The sequence below is a fragment of the Melanerpes formicivorus genome, unplaced genomic scaffold (assembly GCF_026170545.1).
Source record: "Melanerpes formicivorus ecotype bairdi unplaced genomic scaffold, bMelFor1.0.p_v2 SCAF_29, whole genome shotgun sequence".
Taxonomy (NCBI): Eukaryota; Metazoa; Chordata; class Aves; order Piciformes; family Picidae; genus Melanerpes; species Melanerpes formicivorus.
The window spans coordinates 8895128-8918758 of NW_027142381.1; the positions used below are offsets into that span (position 1 = coordinate 8895128).

The 23631-nt window shown below is 51.4% G+C and overlaps 1 protein-coding gene across 2 annotated transcripts; it reads left to right on the forward strand.

The window, feature by feature from the left end:
- The first annotated feature begins 542 nt into the window (after positions 1-542).
- Positions 543-23631, forward strand: NOS2 (nitric oxide synthase 2). 2 transcript variants are annotated; one of them, XM_068154918.1, is made up of 28 exons: positions 543-620; positions 719-822; positions 3139-3314; positions 4305-4401; positions 4954-5076; positions 5166-5314; positions 7379-7541; positions 7746-7837; positions 8723-8864; positions 9023-9162; positions 10167-10341; positions 11007-11108; positions 12115-12309; positions 12657-12739; positions 13501-13645; positions 13810-13914; positions 14068-14117; positions 14211-14385; positions 14971-15103; positions 16292-16370; positions 17237-17415; positions 18023-18186; positions 18915-19125; positions 19460-19547; positions 20200-20321; positions 21241-21389; positions 22119-22313; positions 22782-23631. In XM_068154918.1, exons 3-28 carry the CDS (start codon positions 3208-3210, stop codon positions 22956-22958), a joined length of 3540 nt encoding a protein of 1179 aa, XP_068011019.1. In that variant the 5' UTR covers positions 543-620; positions 719-822; positions 3139-3207; the 3' UTR covers positions 22959-23631. The 2 variants fall into 2 exon arrangements, with proteins under 2 accessions (XP_068011019.1, XP_068011020.1); XM_068154919.1 differs by having other exon boundaries at positions 719-806.

A 23631-nucleotide genomic window follows, 5' to 3' on the forward strand; every position in this document is an offset into this window, starting at 1 on the left:
CTGAGTTACAGTCCCCTGTTCCAATGCTTTCAGTGGTCCATAGCCTAAAGCCCTGTGGTTCTGTAGAGTTTCTCTTGAAGTCAATCCTGCTTTGGCAAGGGGCTTGAACTGGGTGATCTCTGGAGGTCCCTTCCAACTCCTGACATTCTGTGATGCTGTGATTCCACAGCTGCTGGTTTGTTGTGTAGGACAGTGGCCATCCAGGGATAAAATCTCTAAGAGTCCTGGCCAGGATTTGTTCTTTAAACACTGCCTGCAAGCCTGCTGAAGTCCTTATCAGGGAGCACACGTAGCAGCCGAGGTTCCAGCACATCATGCAGGAAGGAAGAGATGCTCTCAGCGTCAGGAACCGGTGGCTGCTCTCTTCTGGTCACCCTCATTATGTAATGTGCTGCAACACATCAGCTCCACGCCCTCGGCTCCTGAGCCAGACGGGACGGCTGGGATTCCCCTTTTGTCCACGCTCCATGTCCAGCCTCACTCTGCTGCTTTGCATACATGGAGTATAAAACGCTTTTGCCGCGCAGGAGGGATGCAGAGCAGGAGAGGTTAAAGGGAAGAAGCTTTGACAGAGCAGCCCATCTCCTGGCAGGGGTGGAAAAGCCTCTGGCAGCAGCACGGTAAGAGAGTGGCTGAGTGTTCCGATTGCCATTCATCTGCTGCAGCATCAAGGGAAGTTACTCTAAGGTAAAGCTGTACTTTGGGTTTTCCATATTAGGAGCAAAGGCTTGGGATCAGTCTCCTGCTCTGTTGCCAAGCTGTCCTGCAGCCCTGAAGACTTCTCCTCCCTTTCTGCTGAGCCAAAGGTTTGTGCGTGAAGAGGTAAAGCTCTAAGTGTTGTTTAAACAGCTCTTGTGCAGAGCATGAGCAGCAGGCGAGGTCTTACTGAGTGCCAGTGGATGGGAAATGTGGATTCTCTCTCCTCTCTTTTCCCTGCTCTTTCCTTTTTCTTCTTTTGTTATTTTGCCATTATTATTTAGGTTTTATTTGTATGCCTTTTTTTTTTTTGTCATTAGTCTTTCTTAGCTTGCTTTTTGTGGTGTTCTTTTGGTTTGGTTTGGGTTTGGTTTTATTTTGATTTTCCTTGTTTCCTCTTTCTCTTTCTTCTTCTTCCATTCTCCCTTTCTTGCCTTTCTTTTTCTCCCTTTCTTGCCTTTCTTTTTCTCCCTTTCTTGCTTTTCTTTTTCTCCCTTTCTTGCCTTTCTTTTTCTCCCTTTCTTGCCTTTCTTGCCTTTCTTCTTCTCCCTTTCTCCCTTTCTTGTCCTTCTTCTCCCTTTCATGTCCTTCTTTTTCTCCCTTTCTACCTTTCTTGCCCTTCTTTTTTCTCCCTTTCTATCTTTCTTGCCTTTCTTTGTCTTCCTTTCTAATTCATAACTCCTTTCTTTTTCTCCCCCTATCCTTCTCTCTGTTCCCCCTGCACTTCACAAAGCTGTGTGGTCACACTGCTGCATTTTTCTAATTGCAGAGGAGTAATTAATTGCAATTGTCACTGTAGAGAACTGCTGATTACAGACTGCTGCTGTTACTTGAAGTAACACACAGCTCCTCCCACCTTGCAGTTTCTGCACAGGTAGTTGAGTGGATTTCTTTTCTCCTGGACTTTTATAGGAGGCAGCACCTTGGGAGCACAGCAATATAAATTTTACAGGAAAAGCAGCATCAAGGAAATAAAGAATAGCTCATTCACAGCAGGAATGCGTGTGCTTATGGAGGTTTTCTCTCTCTCTTTCTTTCTTTATCTTTCCCTCTTTTTCTTTCTCCCTCTCCCCTTTCCTCTCCCCTTTCCTCTCCCCTTTCCTCTCCCCTTTCCTCTCCCCTTTCCTCTCCCCTTTCCTCTCCCCTTTCCTCTCCCCTTTCCTCTCCCCTTTCCTCTCCCCTTTCCTCTCCCCTTTCCTCTCCCCTTTCCTCTCCCCTTTCCTCTCCCCTTTCCTCTCCCCTTTCCTCTCCCCTTTCCTCTCCCCTTTCCTCTCCCCTTTCCTCTCCCCTTTCCTCTCCCCTTTCCTCTCCCCTTTCCTCTCCCCTTTCCTCTCCCCTTTCCTCTCCCCTTTCCTCTCCCCTTTCCTCTCCCCTTTCCTCTCCCCTTTCCTCTCCCCTTTCCTCTCCCCTTTCCTCTCCCCTTTCCTCTCCCCTTTCCTCTCCCCTTTCCTCTCCCCTTTCCTCTCCCCTTTCCTCTCCCCTTTCCTCTCCCCTTTCCTCTCCCCTTTCCTCTCCCCTTTCCTCTCCCCTTTCCTCTCCCCTTTCCTCTCCCCTTTCCTCTCCCCTTTCCTCTCCCCTTTCCTCTCCCCTTTCCTCTCCCCTTTCCTCTCCCCTTTCCTCTCCCCTTTCCTCTCCCCTTTCCTCTCCCCTTTCCTCTCCCCTTTCCTCTCCCCTTTCCTTTCCATCTTTCTTCCTTTGAACACCTCTTTTGGGTGCTTGTTATGAGCCAGCTTGAAATGCTGAAGCTAATTCTGCTTCACCTGATGATTTCCCAGTTTGCTCTTTTCCTCCTGTCACACCTTCCCCGGCACAAACCCATTTCAGGATCCCAGATTAGCAGAAAACAGAGGTTTAGGTGAAGACCTTTGTGGATTCTTCCAGCTGTTCCATTCAAATGCATGCTCTGCCCAAGATAGGGTTCAGAGTCTCAGGATTTGGTTTGTCTCTGGCAGATGAACACATTGCAAAGCACTTTGGTTCATTTACAGACCAACATTTTTAACACAGCAACACTTCCCATCCCTTTCCCCAGCGGACAGAGAGTGATGTGAACCAACAGGACATTGAAAAGCCCTTAACAAGCTATGGATAAGCACCAGAGTTAAACCCACCTAAGTGTGAAGCTTCTCAGAGGAGTGAAGCCTGAGCCTGGCTTCTTCACAGATGCTGTTATCTGCTGGGTTCTGCAGCTGGGAGGCAGCTGGCGGGGGCAGCTGGGGTTCTTCTGCTGGTGCTTAAGAGGAGGCATAGCTGCAGCATGAGACTGGCAAAGGCAGGGAGCAGGTTTAGCCTCAACACTGTAAGAGTCATTTCCCCTTGTTCAGCCCGGATGCAGGTCAGATCAGTCAGTTATCTGGTGAGTTTCTGAGCCCTTCTGAAGGGAGTTACCTTCTTAGTCAAAAACTGACCTTGCTGCTTCTTGTTGTTTTTTTCCCTCCTCAGAAGTGTTCCCACAGCACACTAAACAAGATCTCAGCACTGTGACCTAAAATCATAAATAAAGCATAGAAAATGTTGTGCCCATGGCAGTTTGTGTTCAAATCTCGCCCTGCTAAGAGCAAGTTCTCTGAAGAGAAGGACCTCAATAATAACTTGGAGGAGAGCAGGAAGACCTCTGGGTAAGATCTTTCAGTTGCTTCATAATTTCTCTTCCATCTGAAAAGGAAAGATGTTAAATGATGTGGGCTCTGGAGAAACCTATGAAGTGTTTCCAAAGCAGTGACAGTGACCCAAGATCAGCTGTCCCTGGGGGTCACTGGTGACTGGGGAAGGTGCACTGAAGCTTTTGTGCCACTGTTCCCTGTCATAGTTGCAATATGCTTGGTGTGCTGCAGTGCTTGGAGCTCTGCTAGGACTCAGGAGGCATGGGAATGCTATGAAAATGATCAAAGTGATTACTAATGCTGCAATTAAGTTGGTGAAGTATTTCTGTGATGCAGTTTGTACAAGACACTATAAACCAACTGCACAGGCAGATGAAAGGTCTCAGTTTTCAGGCTGTTGCTTATTTCAGTTTTCTCTTGCATGCCCATTCCTTCCTCTGCCCATTCCCTGTCCATTCCCTGCCCTTGCTCAAAGTAGCTTCTGTTCAGATGGGGATAGATGAAGCTGACTTGTGGAAGGCTCTGCTGGCTAGAATACATCACTGCCCTCTCCAGACCTGTGTGGAGTTTGTGGTCTGGATGCCTCTTGAGTGGTTTCAAAACATCTTTGGAAACCTTTGGAAAACTTCCAAAGCAGGAGCTCAGAAAGTTAGCCTGAATGGAGAACCCAAGGGAAGTTAATGCAGAAGTCTGTTGTGTGTTTCACAAGCTGGAGATTGGAGCCAGCTGAAGTTTTCAGGCCCTTTCCCTGAAGATTTCAGCCTCTTCTCTTGATTCATCTGAGTATTTTCTGGCTCTTTACAAGTCCAGGCCATACCTGCTGCTTCCCTGCCCACCCAGTGACCTGGAAAGGGCGACAGCAGCTTTACTGTTGGGGCTGCTGTGAATGCTTGGCTTGTGGGCTCAGGGCATTGCTCAGAGACTGCTCTGAGCATCTCCTTGCTGATGCTGTAGGTGAAATGAAGCCTGTTGGGTTACACTGGATTGTCTTCCTCTCTTTTAAAGCTTGGGGGGCATTGATGCCAAGCTCCATGACCTGGGCAAGAAGCGGACGGAGATGCTGCCTGTCGTGACGCCAGCGCCGGGCAGCGATGGGCCAGAGGTTTGTGTCCTGCGTCGCTGTCGGACAGGGCAGCTCCCGTGGGCTCTGCCTGCTGCTCACAGCTCCTCACCACTGCCACGTGAGGGCTGGTTGAGCTTCCATGAGGTCAGCTGCAAGACCTCTGGGTGAAAGATCTTTTCTGAACAAAAAGGAGCATTGGGAAGAGTGCAGGGCAGGAGGTGACGCAGGGGGATTGGAGAGCAGGATTCCTTTATTCACCTTCCACAACCCAGCCTTCAGTAACAAACATCTCTCCTCTCTGAAGCTGTCTGGGCCACTGCTCTCCTGAGACTGTGACTGTTAGGGTAAAATTCCAAAGGTGTTTGCAGTGGCAGACATTGTTTGATTGGCACAAAAATTCTCTGTTCCCATTGCCTGTAAAACTGGGGATCAGATCAGCAGGTTTGTGCTCGGAGGAATGAATCCACAGGAGAATCCACAGCCAGCTTCTGGAGTTGCTTGTGTAGCATTTGAGTGGTCACACAAAACAGAAAATGAAGGTGTTTAACAGATCTGAGGACAATATCTTGTTTTAACCTTTTCTCTGCCCAGAACCCTCCCCAAATCGATACCAAAGCTTCAACCCAAATATCAAGGTGCCCAAGGCATGTGAAAGTCAGGAACTTGGAAAATGGATCCAGCTTGCTCGACACACTGCACCTGACAGCTAAGGAGGTAAGAGATGGGAGCCTGAAGAGTGATCTCCATGGCTTTGCATGGATGCAGAGTGAAACACTGGGGGCTGACATTCTGCTCTTTCCCAGGTTATCAGCTGCCGGACCAAAGCCTGCCAAGGGGCACTCATGACCCCCAAGGGCCTGGTGAGAGGTTGCAGAGATGGCCCAGTTCCACCAGCAGAGCTTTTACCCCAGGCAATCGACTTTATCAAGCTGTACTACAATTCATTTAAAGAGTAAGCCAACTTTGCCTCCAGTTCTGCTGTAAATGTCCTCTGCCTGCCTATCTCCCTGCAAGGCCACAGGAGTGGTTGGCTTCTCCACAGCTATCAGGAGCTGTACATGGCCTGCATTAAAAATTTCATAGATAAGGGCTGTTAGAAAAGGTAAATAAATAGTTTCATAGTTTCATTCAGGGTTGGAAGGGACCACAAGGATCATCTAGTTCCAGCCCCCCTGCCATGGGCAGGGACACCCCACACTAGATCAGGCTGGACAGAGCCTCGTCCAGCCTGCTCTTAAACACCTCCTGCACTCCATGTTCTCTGTCTGCCAGTCCCAGCTCTTGAGAATGCAGAGATGGACTCTGTACAGAGCACTCCTCAGCCCCAGGGAGTGTGTGAGGTTGCAGTCCTTGGCTGGGAGTCCCTAGCAGAACATTGCCTTCTGTTTTCCTGACATTGGGTGCTCATGAGATCAGCCTTAGCTGTGAATGATGTGGATCATGCTTTCTGTTTGTGCCCCTCCAAATCTCTTCCCTCTGTGTTCTTTTGTTCTCTGTTTTGACTCTCGAGGCTCTACCCAGAGATTGGAAGGTCAGTCTCCTGCTTCCCAGCCTTGCTCTGTGCTGTCATCACCATAAGCTTGCTCAGCATGCTGTGAGGGATGCTCTAGCTTCAGGAAAGAAGTTTGTGTTCTCACAGAAGGGACACAGAGCAGAGACATCTTGCAGGGAAACATCTGCTCGAGCTCCGAGAGTTTGCAGGGGCAGAGCTCGCACAAGATAAACTTCCAGGTGACAGCTCGGTGTTTGCTCATCCCATCAGAAAACATTGCCGGGCTTTCAAAGGGACTCAGCCACATAATGGCTACTTCTTCAGACACTTTGAACTCTTCTACAAAGCTCTCTTCCACCTGAATCTCTCTGAGAGTCCCTGCCCTGCGCAGGCTGCGCTCCCTTGCCAGCACATCACCTTCGCACGTCTCCGCGCTGCTGCTGGTGGCTATTTGACCCCCCCGATTCACGCTGTCTTCCAGGCTTGCCCTTGATCTTTCATCTTGTTGGAAATGTGAACAGCCTCAGACAGGGCAGGCTGTTTGCCTCCTGTCTGTAAGCCAACAAAACAATTTTTGTCTGTGCTGCGATAAACATTTCCTAATGTTTTGACTTCGTTCTCTGTGACCCAGCTGAAGAATTTTCGGCGCTGCTTTCCCTGACAAAGGAATTGCTCAGCGCTTCCCTTTAGGAATGCAAATCCTCCTTGCTTTGCTCAGAAGAGCTGTATGTCCCCGTGAAAGTAATGCTTTGAGAGGACAGCCCGTGTAATCTGGGCTCGGGCAGGAGCTAGCTACTGTTCATTTGCTTGTGGTTTGACCTTTTTATTTCCCAAGCCAGCCTAGAAAATCCACATCTAAACTGAAACCACACGGGGTGGGGTGGGGGCTTGTGATCAGTCCGTCTGTGTGCTGGGTGGTGAAAGGATGGTGTCACTGCTTGCATTTCTAGCATGCCACTTGCTTCATTAGTCCATTTGCACTCAGTTCCTACGCTCTGAAGCCAGGGGGAAATCTCCTCAGCAGCTCTCAGTCAGAGGGCTATGTCCTGAACTCATCCCTTTGCCTAGAATATTCCCTGCTCCTTCCTAAACATCTTGGTGCCCAGAGTGCTTTGGGGACAGGTGGGGAAGAGGTGATGGTGACCTCTCCCATCAGCAGCACAGTGACACTGCTGACTTTGGGAGCCTGATGGATGCTTTCACACCGGGTGGGGGTGGTTTATGTTGGCCTGCATGCAGAGGGTGTAGTTTTCCAGCAGGAGCAGGTGCCTCACTGTTTACTGCCCCAGCTCAGCCTACAGAGATGCTCATCCCCCCACTGGACATTTGCCTGCCTTCTGGCAGATAAAATCAGTGATGTAAGAAGAAGTCTTCTTGTGCAGAAGGATGTTCAAAAGCTTCATGGCTTCAGCAATGCCCATGCTCTCCTTCACCCAGAACAGAAGGAGAATGTCTGCAGTTTGAATCAGTCCTAAGTGATGAAGTTCTCATAGTTTCCTCCCCTGGCTGTTTCCTGTCCAAAAGGCCAAGAACAGAAGAGCACCTGGCCCGGCTGGAAGCGGTGAGCAAGGCCATAGAAACAACAGGAACCTACCAGCTGACAAAGGATGAGCTGATCTTTGCTGCCAAACAGGCCTGGAGGAATGCCCCCAGGTGCATTGGGAGAATCCAGTGGTCCAATCTACAGGTAACCAACCTAGGAGTCTGGCCATCCCTGGCCAAATCTGCTGGAGGTCAGCAGGATGGAAAACCTGCCAGATGCTGCAGCTGGGGCTGCTCCCTGCTGTGTGTTCCCCTAACCTGTCCTTAAATACAGCAGCAAAATGCTGAGCTTGCATTGCTGCCTCTAAAGCTTCTTTTTGCTCTTTGCTTCCCTTTGGGACACTCACAGGTATTTGATGCACGTGGCTGTAAGACAGCCAAGGAGATGTTTGAGCACATCTGCTCCCACATTCAGTATGCCACAAACAATGGCAATATAAGGTAGGTCTCCTTCGTTTTCACCTGCATTCAGAACTCTCCATAAGACTTAAAGTGGTCTAAATATTCTGACAGCTTGTGTCTGCTCTTAACTCTTCTGCTTCCTGCCTGCCCTGGGTGATGCTCCTCTGGCAGGGGGCTTGGACTGGATGATCTCTGGAGGTCCCTTCCCCAACCCCTAACACTTTGTGATTCTGGAATTTGGTTACTTTTATGGCTGGTGCTGCAAAACCTTTTGTAATTCCGGGGGAAGAGAGAGGGTTTGGAGCTTCAGGGTGGTGGGTGGAGAGGGTGAATGATTTCATTTCTAGTGCAGAAACAGAAATTGATTGCTGTTAGTAACAATTTATCACAGAGTAGATCTGGTTGGGAGAGACCTCCAAGCTCATCCAGTCCAACCCTCCACCCAGCACGGAAGGGTCAACACTAAACCATGTCCCTGAGCACCAGGTCCTCAGGCTTCCTGAATATCCCCAGCAATGGTGACCCCATCCCTGCCCTGGGCAGGCCATGCCAATGTTTGAGAACCCTTTCAGTGAGGAACTATTTCCTGATACCCAGCCTGAACCTCCCCTGGCACAGCTTGGAACCACTTCCTCTGCGGCTGTCGCTGGTCATTGAGAAGAGGCTGGACCTCTCCTCACTCCACCCTCCTTTTAGGAGAGTGATGGGGTCTCCCCTCAGCCTCTTCTCTGGAGCCATTCAAAACCCACCTGGATGCATCCCTGTGTGACCTGCCCTGGGTGCTCCTGTTCTGGCAGGGGGATTGGACTCGATGATCTTTCAAGGTCCAACCCCTGACGCTCTGTGGCTCCCTAGACTTAATGATTACGATGTGCTTTGATGTGCTGCTGTGGTGTAACAGGGTTTGGTTGTCTCCCTGGACAGGTCAGCCATCACTCTCTTCCCCCAGAGGACTGATGGGAAGCACGATTTCCGTGTCTGGAACACCCAGCTGATCCGATATGCCGGGTACCAAATGCCGGACGGGTCCATCCTGGGAGACCCTGCCAGCCTGGAGTTCACACAGGTACCCAACCAGCACAGCACCTGTGGGTGGGAAAGAACAACTCCTAGCACTTAGAACTTACCTCAGCAGCTTTTAGAGAGTTAATATTTACTTCACCCTCACACCCAGGGGGGCAGGCCTGGAGGAACCCCAGCTGTACCTTCTCCCTCTCTTTGCAGTTGTGCATTGAGCTTGGGTGGAAGCCCAAGCACGGACACTTTGATGTCCTCCCACTCGTTCTCCAAGCAGACGGCCAGGACCCAGAAATATTTGAAATCCCTCCAGAAATTGTCCTGGAAGTGCCACTGGAGCATCCCAAGTAAGCACAAAGGAGCTGGGGAATTGCACCTGGGCAGGTTGTTAGCCTGTGCCTGGGGCACTGGTTTTATGAGCCCTGGGTGAGGATGAAATGATGGCAAATTGTCCTGGAAGATGAAAGAGCTGAGAGGCAGGAAATGAGATTTCAGTTAAGGAAGCCAGCAGCAGTTTTGCTGGAAATCTTTCCCTTCCCAGTCTGCATTTCAGGCATATTCAGCATCTGAACAATCACCATTTCTCATGGCAGTGCAATGCAGGTGGGAGCTGTGGCTGCAGTCATAACACCAGGGCTGCTGCCTGGGCTGCTTCTTCCTTCCTGTTTGCATTGGGGCTGGCCTGCAGGGGTATGCAATCCTAGAGTAGCTCAGGCTGGAAGGGATCTCAGAGCTCATCTGCTCCAACTTCCCTGCCATGGGCAGGGACAGCTCTCAGCTGCTCAACCTGGCCTTGAACACTCCCAGGGAGGAGGCAGCCACAGCCTCTCAGGGCAGCCTGTGCCAGAGTCTCACCATCCTTGTATTGAAGAATTTCTTCCTCAGCTCCAGTCTAACCCTGCTCTCCCTCAGCTTGAAACCATTCCCCCTTGTCCTGTCTCCAGACACCCTCAGGGAAAGTCCCTCTGCAGCCTTCCTGTGGGACCCTTTCAGCTACTGGCAGGCAGCTCTAAGGTCCCCCTGGAGCCTTCTCATCTCCAGGCTGAACACCCCCAGCTCCCTCAGCCTGAACTCATAGCAGAGCTGCTCCAGCCCTTGGATCATCTTTGTGGCCTCCTCTGGACTCCCTCCAGCAGCTCTGTGTCCTCATGTGGGGCACAGCAGATTGCAGAGCTCTGCAGGGCTGTCCTGCAGTTTATCCAGCAGGCAATCCCCAGTGACCACCTCCTAAACAAGAACTGCCCTCAGCTTTTGCAGCCCGTGCTCCACAGGGCTCTGCTGGAGCTACCTCCTTGTACTTAGAGGAGGAAAAGACCCCAAGTAATGCAATCCACATGCTTGCTGTTGACAGGTATGGCTGGTTTAAGGAGCTAGATCTGAAGTGGTATGCACTGCCTGCCGTGGCCAGCATGCTGCTGGAGGTGGGGGGCCTGGAGTTCCCAGCCTGTCCCTTCAACGGCTGGTACATGGGCACAGAGATTGGGGTGCGAGACCTGTGTGATGTGCAGCGCTACAACATCCTGAAGGTACCCTCCTGGGACAGAGTGGTGGTGCTGAGCTGGCTGGGGGGAGCATGCCTGGGTGTCTTTGCTGGGATGGCTGTTGTGCTTACATCGCCCTGCTAATCCGATGCCCACATCCTGACCCTCGTGGGACACCTTCAGCTGCTGCCAGGACTGTGGCTGACAGCTTTAGGTCTCTCTCTGTAGGGGCCTGACAGGACCCCTCACAGGGTAACAAATAGAGAGAATGGTGTCCCAAGGGAATTCCTGCCCAGCTTCACCCTGAGTCATGCTGGCTCAGGGCTTTTGCTCTCTGCCTGTAGGTTTCTCAGGCACATTTTTCCTGGTCCCAGCCTGCTGGTGGCAAGGCAGTGGAGCTCTGCTGGTTAGCTGCAGCTCGTGACCACCTCACCAGTACAAATGAGTAATGATGACTTGTAACCAGATACTGCCACCTTTAAAACCATTTAACCCAGGAGAAAACCACCCCCCACCCTGCCTTGGAATAGCCTTAAGAACCAGAGCTCCATAATTCAAGTTCACCTCTGATTTGCTGCCATCTCTTTCCCCAGCCTGAGGCTGATCCCCTCCTCCTGCAGTGCTTTTTGCTATGCATTAATCTGGTGAGGGGGAGCAATCATGGTGCCCAAGCCCTGCTTTTTCTTTCTCTCTCTCTTTGTCACATGTAGGAGGTAGGGAGCAGAATGGGACTGGAGACAAACAAACTCTCATCCTTGTGGAAGGACCGAGCTGTGGTGGAGATCAACGTGGCTGTGCTTTACAGCTTCCAAGTAAGTCACCCAGGGTGGTAGCTGAGGGCCACTGGGTGCTGAGGGCCACTTTCCCTTTCATTTCTGAGAGGTTTGTGGCAAGCAGGTGCCAATGGGCTCAGTGGAGGCTCTCAGTGTGAGTCTTGATTTACACCTTGGAAAAGCAGAGGAATCCAGACTTCCTCTTGTTGCCAGGAAACAATCTCAGGTGAAGGTAGAAGGGAGAGGAAAAGAAAAGGAAGTTAAGGGCAAGATGGTACCAGGCTGTTAGCTGGAAAGGTTGGACCAGATGACCCTTGGGGTCCCCTCCAGCCTGGCTCTCTGTGAGGATTGTTCATCCTTTCAGCACTCTTGTCTAAGTGTCAGATCCTGTGTCTGTCTAAACCTCGTCAGGGATGTCCAAGGACAGGACAAGGGGCACTGGGGGCAAGCTGGAGCAGAGGAGGCTCCATGTGAACAGAGGGAAAGACTTTCTCACTGTGAGGGTGACAGAGCCCTGGGGCAGGCTGCCCAGAGAGGCTGTGGAGCCTCCTTCTCCGGAGACTTTCCAAACCCTTCTGGGTGCATTCCTGTGTGACCTGCCCTGCTCTGGCAGGGGGGCTGGACTGGGTGCTCCTTTGAGGTCCCTGCCAACCCCTACCACTCTGTGGTTCTGTGGAAGCCATTGCATTAAGATGTTTTATTGGCAATCACAATTCATTTACCACGTCATACCAGAGTGAAAGATGGATGGAAAGGAATCAGGCTTCCCAGCATGTGCTCCCAGTGCAGGAGAGGTAAAACACTGATGTACTAAAAAGGACATGAAAGTCCTTAATCAAAGGTCTGCCTCAGCCTCTCTCTGAGCAGAAGCTGCTGATGGCAATTATCTCACAGAAGCTCTCTGGCAGAGCAGTTAGTGGGAACAATTATTCCCCAGCCCTCAATAAAGTCCTTGAGATATTAACTGAAGGCAAAGGATTACTTCTGGATCCAGGGAGCAGAATGGGCTTTCTGATGTGTGCCTCTCCCTCTTCAACCCTTCTAGAAGCAGAATGTGACCATCATGGACCATCACTCAGCTGCTGAGTCCTTCATGAAGTACCTGCAGAGCGAGTACCGCGCGCGGGGAGGCTGCCCGGCCGACTGGGTCTGGATTGTGCCCCCCATGTCCGGCAGCATCACTCCTGTCTTCCACCAGGAGATGCTGAACTATGTCCTCACTCCCTTCTATTACTACCAGGTACACATTACCCTAAAGGATCAGAGTCCAGCAGCTGACTTCAGCGGTGCAGGGGATAAGATGGGGCCTGACAAAGTCTAGATGAAAGGCTCTGGGTACTGAGAGGTCGCTGGGGGGGGTTGATGAATGGCAGCAGCAGTGATTGCAGGGTGGAAGGGGTGGGTCAGGCCTGCCCAGTGCTCAGGCTGTAACTAAAGGGCAATTTATTGCTGCAGAGCCTGAGCCCTCTTTGTGCACAGGGCATTGTCTGTGTTCTGCTTCCTCTGGCCCTTCCAGAGAGATGCAGGTGGTGTGGCTACCATTTCACATTCACTGCCTGAAGCTCAGCTTTTGGCTTGTTTTTGAAGGTGGATGCATGGAAAACACACACCTGGCACGATGAGACAAGGAGGCCAAGGAGAAGGGGAATCAAGTTTAGCATCCTGGCAAAGTAAGTCATCCAAATCAGAGCCTCCATGCTTTTGCCCAGGCATTCCACCCTGCTGGTGTTTCTGTTCCACTCTTCCTGTTCTAATAATCATTGCAGTAGGGAGCACCTGAGCTGGTTGAACTTCTCTGTCCACAGCTAGCTGTTATTCATATCTCAGCTTCTTCTTCAGGGCTGCCTATGGTGCATTGCCTCTCAACAACCTCCCAAGGGAAAATCATAGAATCACAGAGTGGCTCAGGTTGGAAGAGACCTCAGAGCTCATCTGCTCCAAGCTCCTGCCCTGGGCAGGGACACTCCTCAGCCACACTGCTCAAGGTCTCACCCAGCCTGGCCTTTTAACATTCCCAGGGAGAAGGCAGCCAAAGCCTCCCAGGGCAGCCTGTCCCAGAGTCTCACCAGCCTCATACTGAAGAACTTCTTCCTCAGCTCCAGTCTAACCCTGCTCTGCCTCAGCTTCAAACCATTCTCCCTCATTCTGCCTCTAGACACCCTCAGGAAAAGTCCTTTTGCAGGTTTCCTGTAGGATCCCTTCAGCTACTGGCAGGCAGCTTTAAGGTCCCCCTGGAGTCTTCTCTTCTCCAGGCTGAACACCCCCAGCTCCCTCAGCCTGTGCTCACAGCAGAGCTGCTCCAGCCCTTGGAGCATCTTTGTGGCCTCCTCTGGACTCACTCCAGCAGCTCTGTCTTTCCTAGCCTGCTTGGGAATCCAGCTGAATTCATGTGTAGTTATGTTCAAATCCTGTGTGGCTGTTTTTTCCCCAGGGCTGTGCTCTTTGCATCCTCCCTCATGCAACAGGCAACAGCAGCCAGACCCAAGGTCACTGTAATCTATGCAACAGAGACTGGGAAATCTGAGACATTGGCCAACAATCTGTGCAGCCTCTTCAACTGTGCCTTCAGCACTAAGGTAAGGAAGTGCAAATCATCCCCACCCAGCAGGGAAAGGAGTCTGGCTCCTTTCACCAGCTCCTGCAAGCCTCTTCATTCCCTGGGCTAGAACTTTGGCTGTGTGTTCCTTCAGCAGAGTTGCTATGGCTGATAGCAATTTCTCATGAGCTTTCTGCCTTCCAGATTCTGCCCATGGATGAGTACAACATCTGTGACCTGGAGGAAGAGACACTTCTCCTGGTGGTCACCAGCACTTTTGGAAATGGGGATTCTCCAAATAATGGAAAGGTGATGTTCCCCTCCGAGACAGCTGAGGCTCAGCTCAGAGCCTGAGACCAAAGGCAACCCTTGCATGTGCCCCATGTACATGGATCAGAGTCTCACTTCTGGTTTAAATCAGAGCATTTGTCTAACCTGAAGTGCTTTATGAATCTTTGACAGACCTTGAAGAACTCCTTGCTCACCCTGAAACAGCTGAGAAAGAAAATCAGGTACAGACCTCTCGTGGTTGAGTTCTGTGTGACTGAGTCCCTTTGCCTTTCGTTTAGCAGGACACACTCAGCTTCTTTGCCTCTCTTCTGCAGATATGCTGTGTTTGGGCTGGGCTCCAGCATGTATCCAGAGTTCTGTGCCTTTGCTCACACCATTGACCAGAAGCTGGCCCAGCTAGGGGCTTCTCAGCTCACTGCAGTAGGGGAAGGAGATGAACTCAACGGACAAGAAGAAGCCTTCCGCACGTGGGCAGTCAGTGCCTTCAAGGTGACTGCAGGGCATAGTTGCCTCGTGGCTTAGTTCATTTCACTTCAACATTCACTAATAGCCCACCAAAATCATGGAATGTGAAGGAAAACAAGCATCTGATTTTGTATCTGGATTCTGAACTTCCCTCTCTGCTGCTGCTTGCCCAGCTTGAGGAGGGAACTGGTCTCCTGTTTTAATATTCACCTAAAGTTTCAAGAACCCCTTAGGCAGGTGGAGTGCTCAGTGTGCCCAAGGGAGGTAGCACCTCCCAGCAGAAGCTCTGGAAGTAGATCAGTGTTGTAGCTACACTGCTGTGGAAGTGGAACCTTCCTGCACACCCTGAACCCCTGTGGTGCTGCTGAACTCAAGAGAATCAATGCACAGCAGCAGTCAGTGAGACTGGCACCCCCTCACCAGGCTATCAATGCACAGCAGCAGTCAGTGAGACTGGCACCCCCTCACCAGGCTATCAATGCACAGCAGCAGTCAGTGAGACTGGCACCCCCTCACCAGGCTGGTGGCAGCACTCAGAGTACTTCTTTCTTTCTTCTTCTTTTGTTTTGGTTTTTTTACTCTGAATAACCTTCAGTTATTTTTTTCTAGACTGCCTGTGACATCTTTGACATCTGTGGGAGAAGCAGCATCCAGCTGCCTGAGATGTACACCTCTGATGAGAGCTGGGACCCTGAGAGCTACAGAGTAGTGCATGACCCACAGCCCTTGGACTTGGCTAAAGGTACTGCCTCCCACCTTCCTCTTCCTCTGTGCTGCTCCACACAGGCCTGAGCTGTAAAGGTCTTCTAGAAGATGCTGGTGCTGCTGGATGACAGAGTGCAGGCAATAAAGGAGGGTGGTCAGAGGAGCTGGGACACTGCACAGGTCAGCTCTGGCAGTGCAGGAACACCACAGCTCTCACACCTTGTGATAGCCCCAGAACTCCAGCTGGGATCTAACTGGGTGTAGTCAGGGGAGGTGTGCACACAGGACACAACTGACGAGGGGTGGCACACTCTAGGGCAAGCACAGGTCAGGGCTTTTCTGCACATAGGAGATGGGTTGGAAGGCAACTCCAAAGCTGACCCAGTCCAACCCCCCTGCAGTCAGCAGGGACATCCTCCACTTAGATCAGGTTGCTCAGAGCCTTGTGGAGCCTGGGCTTGAATAGCTCCAGGGGTGGGCCCTCAACCACCTCCCTGGGCAACCTGTTGCAGTGTTCCACCACCCCCATGGTGCAGAACTTGTTCCTCACATCCAATCTAAATGTGCTCTTCCCTAATTCCAAAGCACTGCCCCTCATCCTGTCACTGTCTGGGTACAGCACATAAAATGATGCCCTACCTCCAGGTGGGTTTGGACTTATGGTGGACTTGGTAGTGCCTCAGACCCTTAATGGGAAGGTTGTGAGTTCAAGCCTGCAGTGGGCAGTAGTGTCCTCCCTACTCTAGTCATGAGGTCTGTGCTGACAGGTTGGACTCGATGATCTTTGGGGTCTCTTCCAACCTTAGTGATACTGAATGAATGAATACTGAATGAATACTGAACTGCACCATGGCCAAGGTCTCCTCACTGCAGAATAGCCTCTAGCTCTGCCTGCAGGTGACCTGCTGCTGCACTGACTCTGTTTCAAGCAGTCATTTGGTTTGTAGTTGTACCTGGAGCAGGTTGCCCAGGAGGTGGTGGAAGCCTCCTGCCTGGAGGTGTTTGCAGCCAGGCTGGAGGTGGCTGTGAGCAACCTGCTGTGGTGTGAGGTGTCCCTGCCCATGGCAGGGGGTTGGAACTGGCTGAGCCTTGGGGTCCCTTCCAAGCCTGACAATTCTGTGGTTGTGTGATTTTGGAAACTGGGAATTGCTCATTAACTTCTGGCTGGGTTTAACACAAAGCCAGTCACAGAGCTGCCATGACTGCTGTGCTCTTTCCTCACCAGCTCTTGCAAGCATTCATGGCAAGGAGGTCATTCTCACGAAGCTGAAATTCAGGCAGAATCTTCAAAGTTTGAAATCCAGGTAGGACATCTCATTCCCTTGGATATTGCAGTGCTACCTTTCACTGCACTCCCAAACACCTGAAATGCCTCACTGCAAACATCTGCTCCTTGCACTTACTGAGAACTAGATGGGAATTTAGTGCCAGCATGAGCGAAGTGAATCACTCTCAGAACACCACAGGAAACCCTGCAGCCTGAGCCCCGGGTTAGCTAGGAGCTGACTTCCCAGGAGAGGCTCCAGGAGCATAGAGAACTGAAGAGTTTTGTGCTGTGGCCTTTGATATGTACTAAATATGGAAGGTCAGCTCTGTGGTGTCTCTCTCTTGCTTGCCATGCCTCATGCCAGGTAAATGTTTACTTCATTTAGGAGGGAAGTTGCCCCTTAGCAGGACAGCAAAGGGGGAAGAAAGGACAAGGGCCAGCACAAGAAGCTGCCAGGTGCCGCTGTGCTGCAGAGCTAGCTGAGACACCACACAGAGTGCCAAAGGATATTCAGTGCTAACGTCTCTCTTAGAAACAGCAGCTGTGAATGGCTCTTCCACAGCCCCCAGCAGGTCTCTTTTGTCCTTGCTCTAAATGCAGTTCTCTTAAGGGAAGTCCTCTGAGCTGGGGTGAGGTGGGAGCTGCTCAGCCTGCAGTGGAGCTGCTCTTCCAGCACAGGCACTTCTGCTCTGTCCCGGGTGGGTCAGGCAGCACTTCAGCATCTTAATGCCCTGTTTGTTTTGAACAAGTACTCCGCATGCCTGGACTCCTCTTTAAGTCTCCACGAAGTGCCAAGCTGCCCTGACAGCCCTTGCCCTCCAGGTTTATTCCTTTCGTGCTCAGCTCAGGGGAAATCCTGTGGCTGGAACCACGAGCTGCCTGATCTCTTTTGTGTGTCCCCAGCCGTGTCACCATCCTGGTGAAGCTTTCCTGTGAGACTGGCCAGGAAGTGCACTACCTGCCCGGGGAGCACATTGGGATTTTCCCAGGCAACCAGCCAGAGTTAGTCCAGGGCCTCATTGCACACATCAAGGATGCTCCTCCAGCTGAGCAGACTGTCAGACTTGAAACCTGCACTGGTGGTGAGTTGGTTCTCTTGGCATACAGCAGCAGAGGCTGTTTGGCAGATTCCTCTACAATTCCTGGGAGCTTTTATAGGCTGAGGTGGATTCTGTTACCCTTTCCTTGCATTTCCATAGGATTTTGTTGATGCTTTTAGTTCTGGTTTTATTTCTCCATCCTGACTCTGCATTCCCTGGTGATCCACAGTAACTTCATCAGAGTTCTCAGCTGTCCCAGGCTGAGTGTGTCATTCAGCTGTTGAGTTGGCCACTGACTGCAATTACATTAGTCAACTGTTTGTTGTTATGCATCAGAGTCCTAAAAGAGACTTAGCTGCCGTGAGCATTGTTTCCCTCAGCTAAATCTGACACACAAAGGCCATTTCCTCACATGAAAGACTTCTCATTTTCAAGTGCTGCATTGTTCTGCACTCCTCTGCATCACATCCTCCCCTTGCAGAAAGTTTTAAGCCTCACACGAGCCTCTGTCAGAAAGGCCCTGCTGGTCCACCCCTGCTACAGCCTGGTCTGAAGTCATCTTTGGAAGGCCACCGAGTTCTGCAAAGCTCTGCAGCTTCCAAGTGCTGTGGGAATTGCTAGGTGGGGTTCTTTCCCCTCTCATTTCCAGGTGGCTACTGGACAAGTGACAAAAAGATTCCAGCCTGCACCCTCCCTGAGGCTTTGACATACTTGCTTGACATCACCACTCCACCCTCCCAGCAGCTCCTAAGGAAGCTCTCCCGGCTGGCAGCAGCGGAAGGAGACAGGCAGAGACTGGAAGCTTTGTCTCAGGTAGGTGTTGGGGCTGATTTATGGCTGCTGGACCAGCTGCTGCTCTTTTACATCTTTGTAGCAATGGTTTTAGCCCTCTCTGACATGTTCTGTGTGCTGGTAAAACCAACCCCAGCCAGAGCAAGGGTGAGCTTGTGGCTCAGCCTGCCCGTGGGAACCAGGAGGTTTCTTCAGAGCTGCTGTTTCCTGTGTGGCTCTGGGTGGGTCATTTCTCCTGCCTCTCTCTCTTGCCTGCCTGATGGTGGTTTCTGGTGGCACACCCCTTGAAGACCTTCCAGCTTGCAGGTGGAGGGCTTGGAGGACAGCTGGCAGATATTTTTGTCAGAGAACTTTGTACCATGAGAGTAAGAGAGCTGTCAGCTCCAGCAGCCAGTGACCCATAAGGGTGGGCAGTGCTTGCTGCTGCTCCAGCAAGCCTCCAAAGTGTCAGCTCTGTGGCTGAACCACAGCAGGGGGCTGAGAAACAGATTCTGCTTCAGTTCTACACCCTGCTGAGGGAGCTGGGACCTGAGAGGATGGTAGAGGGTGCTCTGTACTTCTGCTAGCAGATATGAAGCCAGTTTGTGGGAAACCCCAGTACTGCTCTAGGGATTCTCTGTGGATTCCTGCAGATCTAACTGAATGCCAAGCAGGAATCTTGCTCACTTGCAAGTGACCTTGCAAATACCCCTGCCCTCCTGCTCTCTGCACCAGCTGGTAACACTGTGATGCTGTCCTTTGGCTTTTAGAACACAGAAGAATACAACAAATGGAAGTTTTACAACAGCCCAAACATCCTGGAGGTCCTGGAGGAGTTTCCTTCTGCTGAGGTCTCAACAGCTTTCTTGCTGACTCAGCTGCCCTTTCTGAAGCCCAGGTACTATTCTGTCAGCTCCTCCTGTGACATGACACCCAGAGAGATTCATCTGACAGTTGCAGTTGTAAACTACAAGACAAGAGGTAATGAATTGTTGCTTTCACCTCTTTATCAGATGATATTTAGGCTGCATCGTGGTGCAGGGCAACACTGTGCCTGCCACGTGGCACAGAGCACATCTGTTAGAAGAGCTTTGTGTTGGGGGAGCTGCAGAGTGGTTGACAGCAGTGCAGAGGGTCATGGGTGTCAGGATTTGCTGCAATCCTGCATCATCATCATCATCATCAGTCTATCCTTGGTTTAGGAGTCATTGCTAGGTCCACACTTCCTTAAACCCCAGAATGTGAAGGTGAAGCTGTGCTCTACCTAGAACTGGAGAGGCTGTGGTTGCTGACAGAGCTGTCTTGCCTTGCTCAGGTGGCCAAGGACCTCAGCACCATGGAGTCTGCAGCACCTGGCTGAACACAATAGCCCTCAATGAAACAGTTCCATGCTTCGTACGCAGGTGAGTGCATGGAGAGGGGGAAAGGCAAAACCCCAAACCCAGCAGCTCTTAGCTCATCTTATTCAGTGGCTTAGTTCATTCTTGGATGTGATTTGCATAGATTCATAGAATGGGTTGGGTTGGAAGGGACCTTAAAGATCATCCAGTTCCAACCACTCTGCCACGGGCAGGGACACCTCCACCAGCCCAGGCTGCTCAAGGACTCATCCAGCCTGGCCTTGAACACCTCCAGGGAGGGGGCAGCCACAGCCTCCCTGGGCCAGAGTCTCACCCTCAGTGGAAAGAATTTCTTCCTAATTTCTTCCTTTCTTTTCTTTTCCAAGTGCCTGGGCAGTGCAAGTTGGAATATCAGAGTTTGAGAAAAGAGGGCACTCCCTGTCTTGCAGAGCTCAGACCCTTCACTGTCTTATGTTCAGTAAAATCAGAGATCCCTAGAAGATTCTGAAAGAATCCTGTCCACAAGGCACCACTCCCCTGCCAGCACTCCCACTGCAGAGCAAACGAAGCCGAGGGAGCAAGCAGCAGCCCAGCCCAGCAGTATTTCCAGATGGGGAACCTGGGCTTTGCTGCTCAAAATCAGTCAGGAAACTGGCAGAGAGATGTCAGTCACAAACGAATCACCTCATTAATATACTTTTCCCCTGCATTTTAGTGCTAATGAATTCCACCTGCCAGAGGAGCCAACCAAGCCGTGCCTCCTGATCGGCCCAGGGACAGGAATTGCTCCCTTCAGGAGCTTCTGGGTGCAGCGTCAGTATGACCTGGAAAAGAAAGGTACCTGTGGGGTCTGCCACAACTCCTCCAGCAGCAGAAGACATCCCTGGTCCTCCAAAGTCTCTACAGATGGAGACAGCCGAGGAAACCTCTCTGTCATCCTCAAGCAGTTCACCCATCCCACCCGAGACCATTCTGATGGTCTTGAGATGTTTGGTCACTTGGAGGGAGCAGCTGCTGTGTCCTTGTAGATCTGCCATGGTCAGTGACTGCCCCAGGTGCCCACACAGGGGCCACAATGTGCAGGGGAAACACTTTGGCCTGCCTGTCTCAGCCCATTTGGGGAACCTGCTCCAGCAGGGGATTCCACACAGTTCTCCAAGGACTTGGGCAGGTTCAGTGCTGCTGCAAGACCCTGAATTGAAAGCACACACAGAGACACAGGCTCTCTCCTTCTCAGGTGTTTAGTGAGAAAGGCTGGCTAGAAAATCATAGAATTGCAGAATCCCAGGTTGGAAGGGACCTCAAGGATCATCTGGTCCAACCTCTGTGGGCAAACCCGTGGCTTAGACACGATGGTCCCACTGGAGCCTCCTCAGGACTAACTTGTCCCCATCAGCCCTCATCCTCCCCATCCAACCCCTTGTACAAAGGGACTCTCCATCTTCTTTGTAGCCAGCCTTTAGACATGGAGAGAAGTTCCCCCCTGAGCCTTCTTTCTCAAGGCTGTGCAAGCTGAGTTCTCTCAGCCTCTCCTCACACAGCAGCTTCCCAGCCCTTCGCTCCTCTTTGTGGCCCTTCTCTGGATCCTCTCCAGCCTGTCAGCATCTCTTGTTTTGGATGGTGGTGACCAAAACTAAGAACCCAGAATATCAGGTGTGGAATAGATAGCTGTCCCTAGCTAGCTCCTGTGGGAAGAGCCTTAAGGGATCATGCCCCTTGCCTGGAAAGACAAAGATCTTCCCACTGTTGGTTGCAGGGATCAGAGCTGGCGACATGACGCTGGTGTTCGGCTGCCGGCAGCCAGACCTGGACCACATCTACAAAGAGGAAACTGAGGAAATGAGGAGGAAGGGCATCCTGAAAGAAGTCTACACAGCTTACTCCAGACAACCTGGCCAAGCTAAAGTAAGGCTGCTTCCTGTGTCCTCTGAGGGCTGGCTCCTTGCAGAATGGTGCCCCAAGTGAAGATTTGGGCTGTGTTTAGCAGTGGTCTGTAAAACAGTGTTGACATTTTGCTTCAGTGTCTTGTGAGCAAGAGACAAGAGGCCCTGCCCTGCTCCTTCAAAGTAAAGGAGAACCCTTGCTGTGCACCTCAGTACGGGCAGGCTCTGGAAATCCAAGCCCTCCCTGCCGCAGAGAGGCACTAGGAGTGCAAACAGCTTTCAAAACCAGAAGCTGGAACATTTTCAGACCACTTAAGTTTGGCAGGGGTTGGTTAGCCTGTGAGTTAGAAATGAGTTGGCTCTGGCCATTTGTCACCATTTCAGTGACACACTGACCCTGGGCATTAACTTTGTTGGATGAAATCTTTACTGGAGGAAACAACAGTGCTTCAGCTGCCCTCTTCAGCTGCCCTGCTCTCCAGGCGAGTTAGAAGGCTTTGGCACTTGGAACTGATTCTAAAATAAGAGGAGCCTTGGTCTGCTCTAGTTTTAATCAGGAGACAGATCAAACTTGGGGCTTGTCAAGACAGCATGAAGACATCTTCCTGCTCCTTTGCTGTGGGGCACCACACAGCTGGGCTAGATCGGGCAGTTAGACCCTGACCACAGAGACCCATGCTGGGCTCAGAAAAGCCAATAGGCAAAGCAGCATTTGAGAGCCTTTTCTGATGCTCCTTTTTCTGCTTCTAAGGTCTATGTCCAAGACATTCTTACAAGCAAGCTGGAGACCAAAGTGTGCAACCTCCTGCAGAAGGAGGAAGGGCACGTGTACGTGTGCGGGGACGTGCGCATGGCCAAGGACGTTGCTCAGGCTGTGAAGGGGATGCTGGCCAGGAGGCTGAACCTCACAGAGCAGCAGGCAGAGGAGTATTTCTTCCAGCTGAAGGTATGATCTGACACCCAAGGCATTCCATCCAGTCAGTGTTCCAGGGTGGGTCAAAGAAGTCTTCAAAGTCATACCCAAGATCCTGCACACTGCTGTGAGCTGAATGCATGAGGGGAAAAAGCTTGAAGGGTTCTCTGGGTAGCATGTAAGAGCCACAGGTGATGCTCTTCTCTTGCCTCTACCACTTTCCCCGTGTCTGGGTGCTGGACATCAGCTTTGCAGTGTGGCTGGAACACCAGGAGTTTGGGACCTTGTAGTGCCAACAGAGGGAAGTGAGCTCAAGTGGTCAGTGAACACAGCGCCTGGGTCTGCTGGCTTCCTGGGACCCTCTGTTATCAGAGCCCATCTCTGGGATTCAGCTGGGTTCCCCTTGCTGACAGGAACATGAGCTTGAGTCTCTCAGCAGTGACCTGAGGAGCAGCCAGTGGCACTTAATTAACCTCTTGGGTTTCCTTTCTTGTCCTGCAGAGCCAGAAGCGATACCACGAAGATATATTTGGGGCTGTGTCCCACCTGAAGCCACAGGAGGCGGCTGACCAGCCCGGGGGGAGCCAGCCTGCGGTGGACACAACCCTTGCACCTTTGTTGCAAGCCCAGGGCTGCAGTCCCCTGCCTCACGCACAGGGATACAGCTGCAAGCTCTGACTTCCAGACCTCAGCCCTCCCAGGCAGAAATGTCCACCAGCACTTTGGGTGCTATTTATTCTGAGGCTTCTCTTGATGGACTCTCTTAGGAGTGAAGCAGCAAAGTATTTTTGTAGCACCATGCTAGTAGAAAGCTGTTATTGTTTTGTAAATGCAGGGAAGATTTAGAGGGGTTTTGGTTTGGTTTGTTTTTACAATGTAACCTAGAAGAAATCCTTTGGGACCTGTCCTGTTGCTGAGTTTATTTATGTGGGATTGTTTTGCTGGGCACTTCAGCCTCACTGGAGGGCAGGCACATGGATGGCTGTGGCTGCTTGGGGAGGTGCAAGCCCACACCTTGAAGCAGTAATTGCAAATGAGAGGAGAACAGAATGGTTTGCAGGTGGAAATATCTGCTGCAGGCACTGGAGGTGTGCAGACAGCTTGGAGGTTTGGAGCCCTGCTTGGTGTGCTGCCTGCTGTTTGGTGGGGGTCAGACACAAAGATCCCCAGAGGTCCCTTCCAGCCCCTAGCATCCTGTGATCTGCAGCCCTCTGCTTCAGGTACCTGCCCCTGGATTGTTTTGTTACAGAGCCCATGGCAGTGAGGTTCAGAGCACTCAGAAGCACTTTGTCCATTGGATGCTGTGCTCTGCTGACTTGATCTTTGTAATAAAAGATGTGTTTGTACTGAG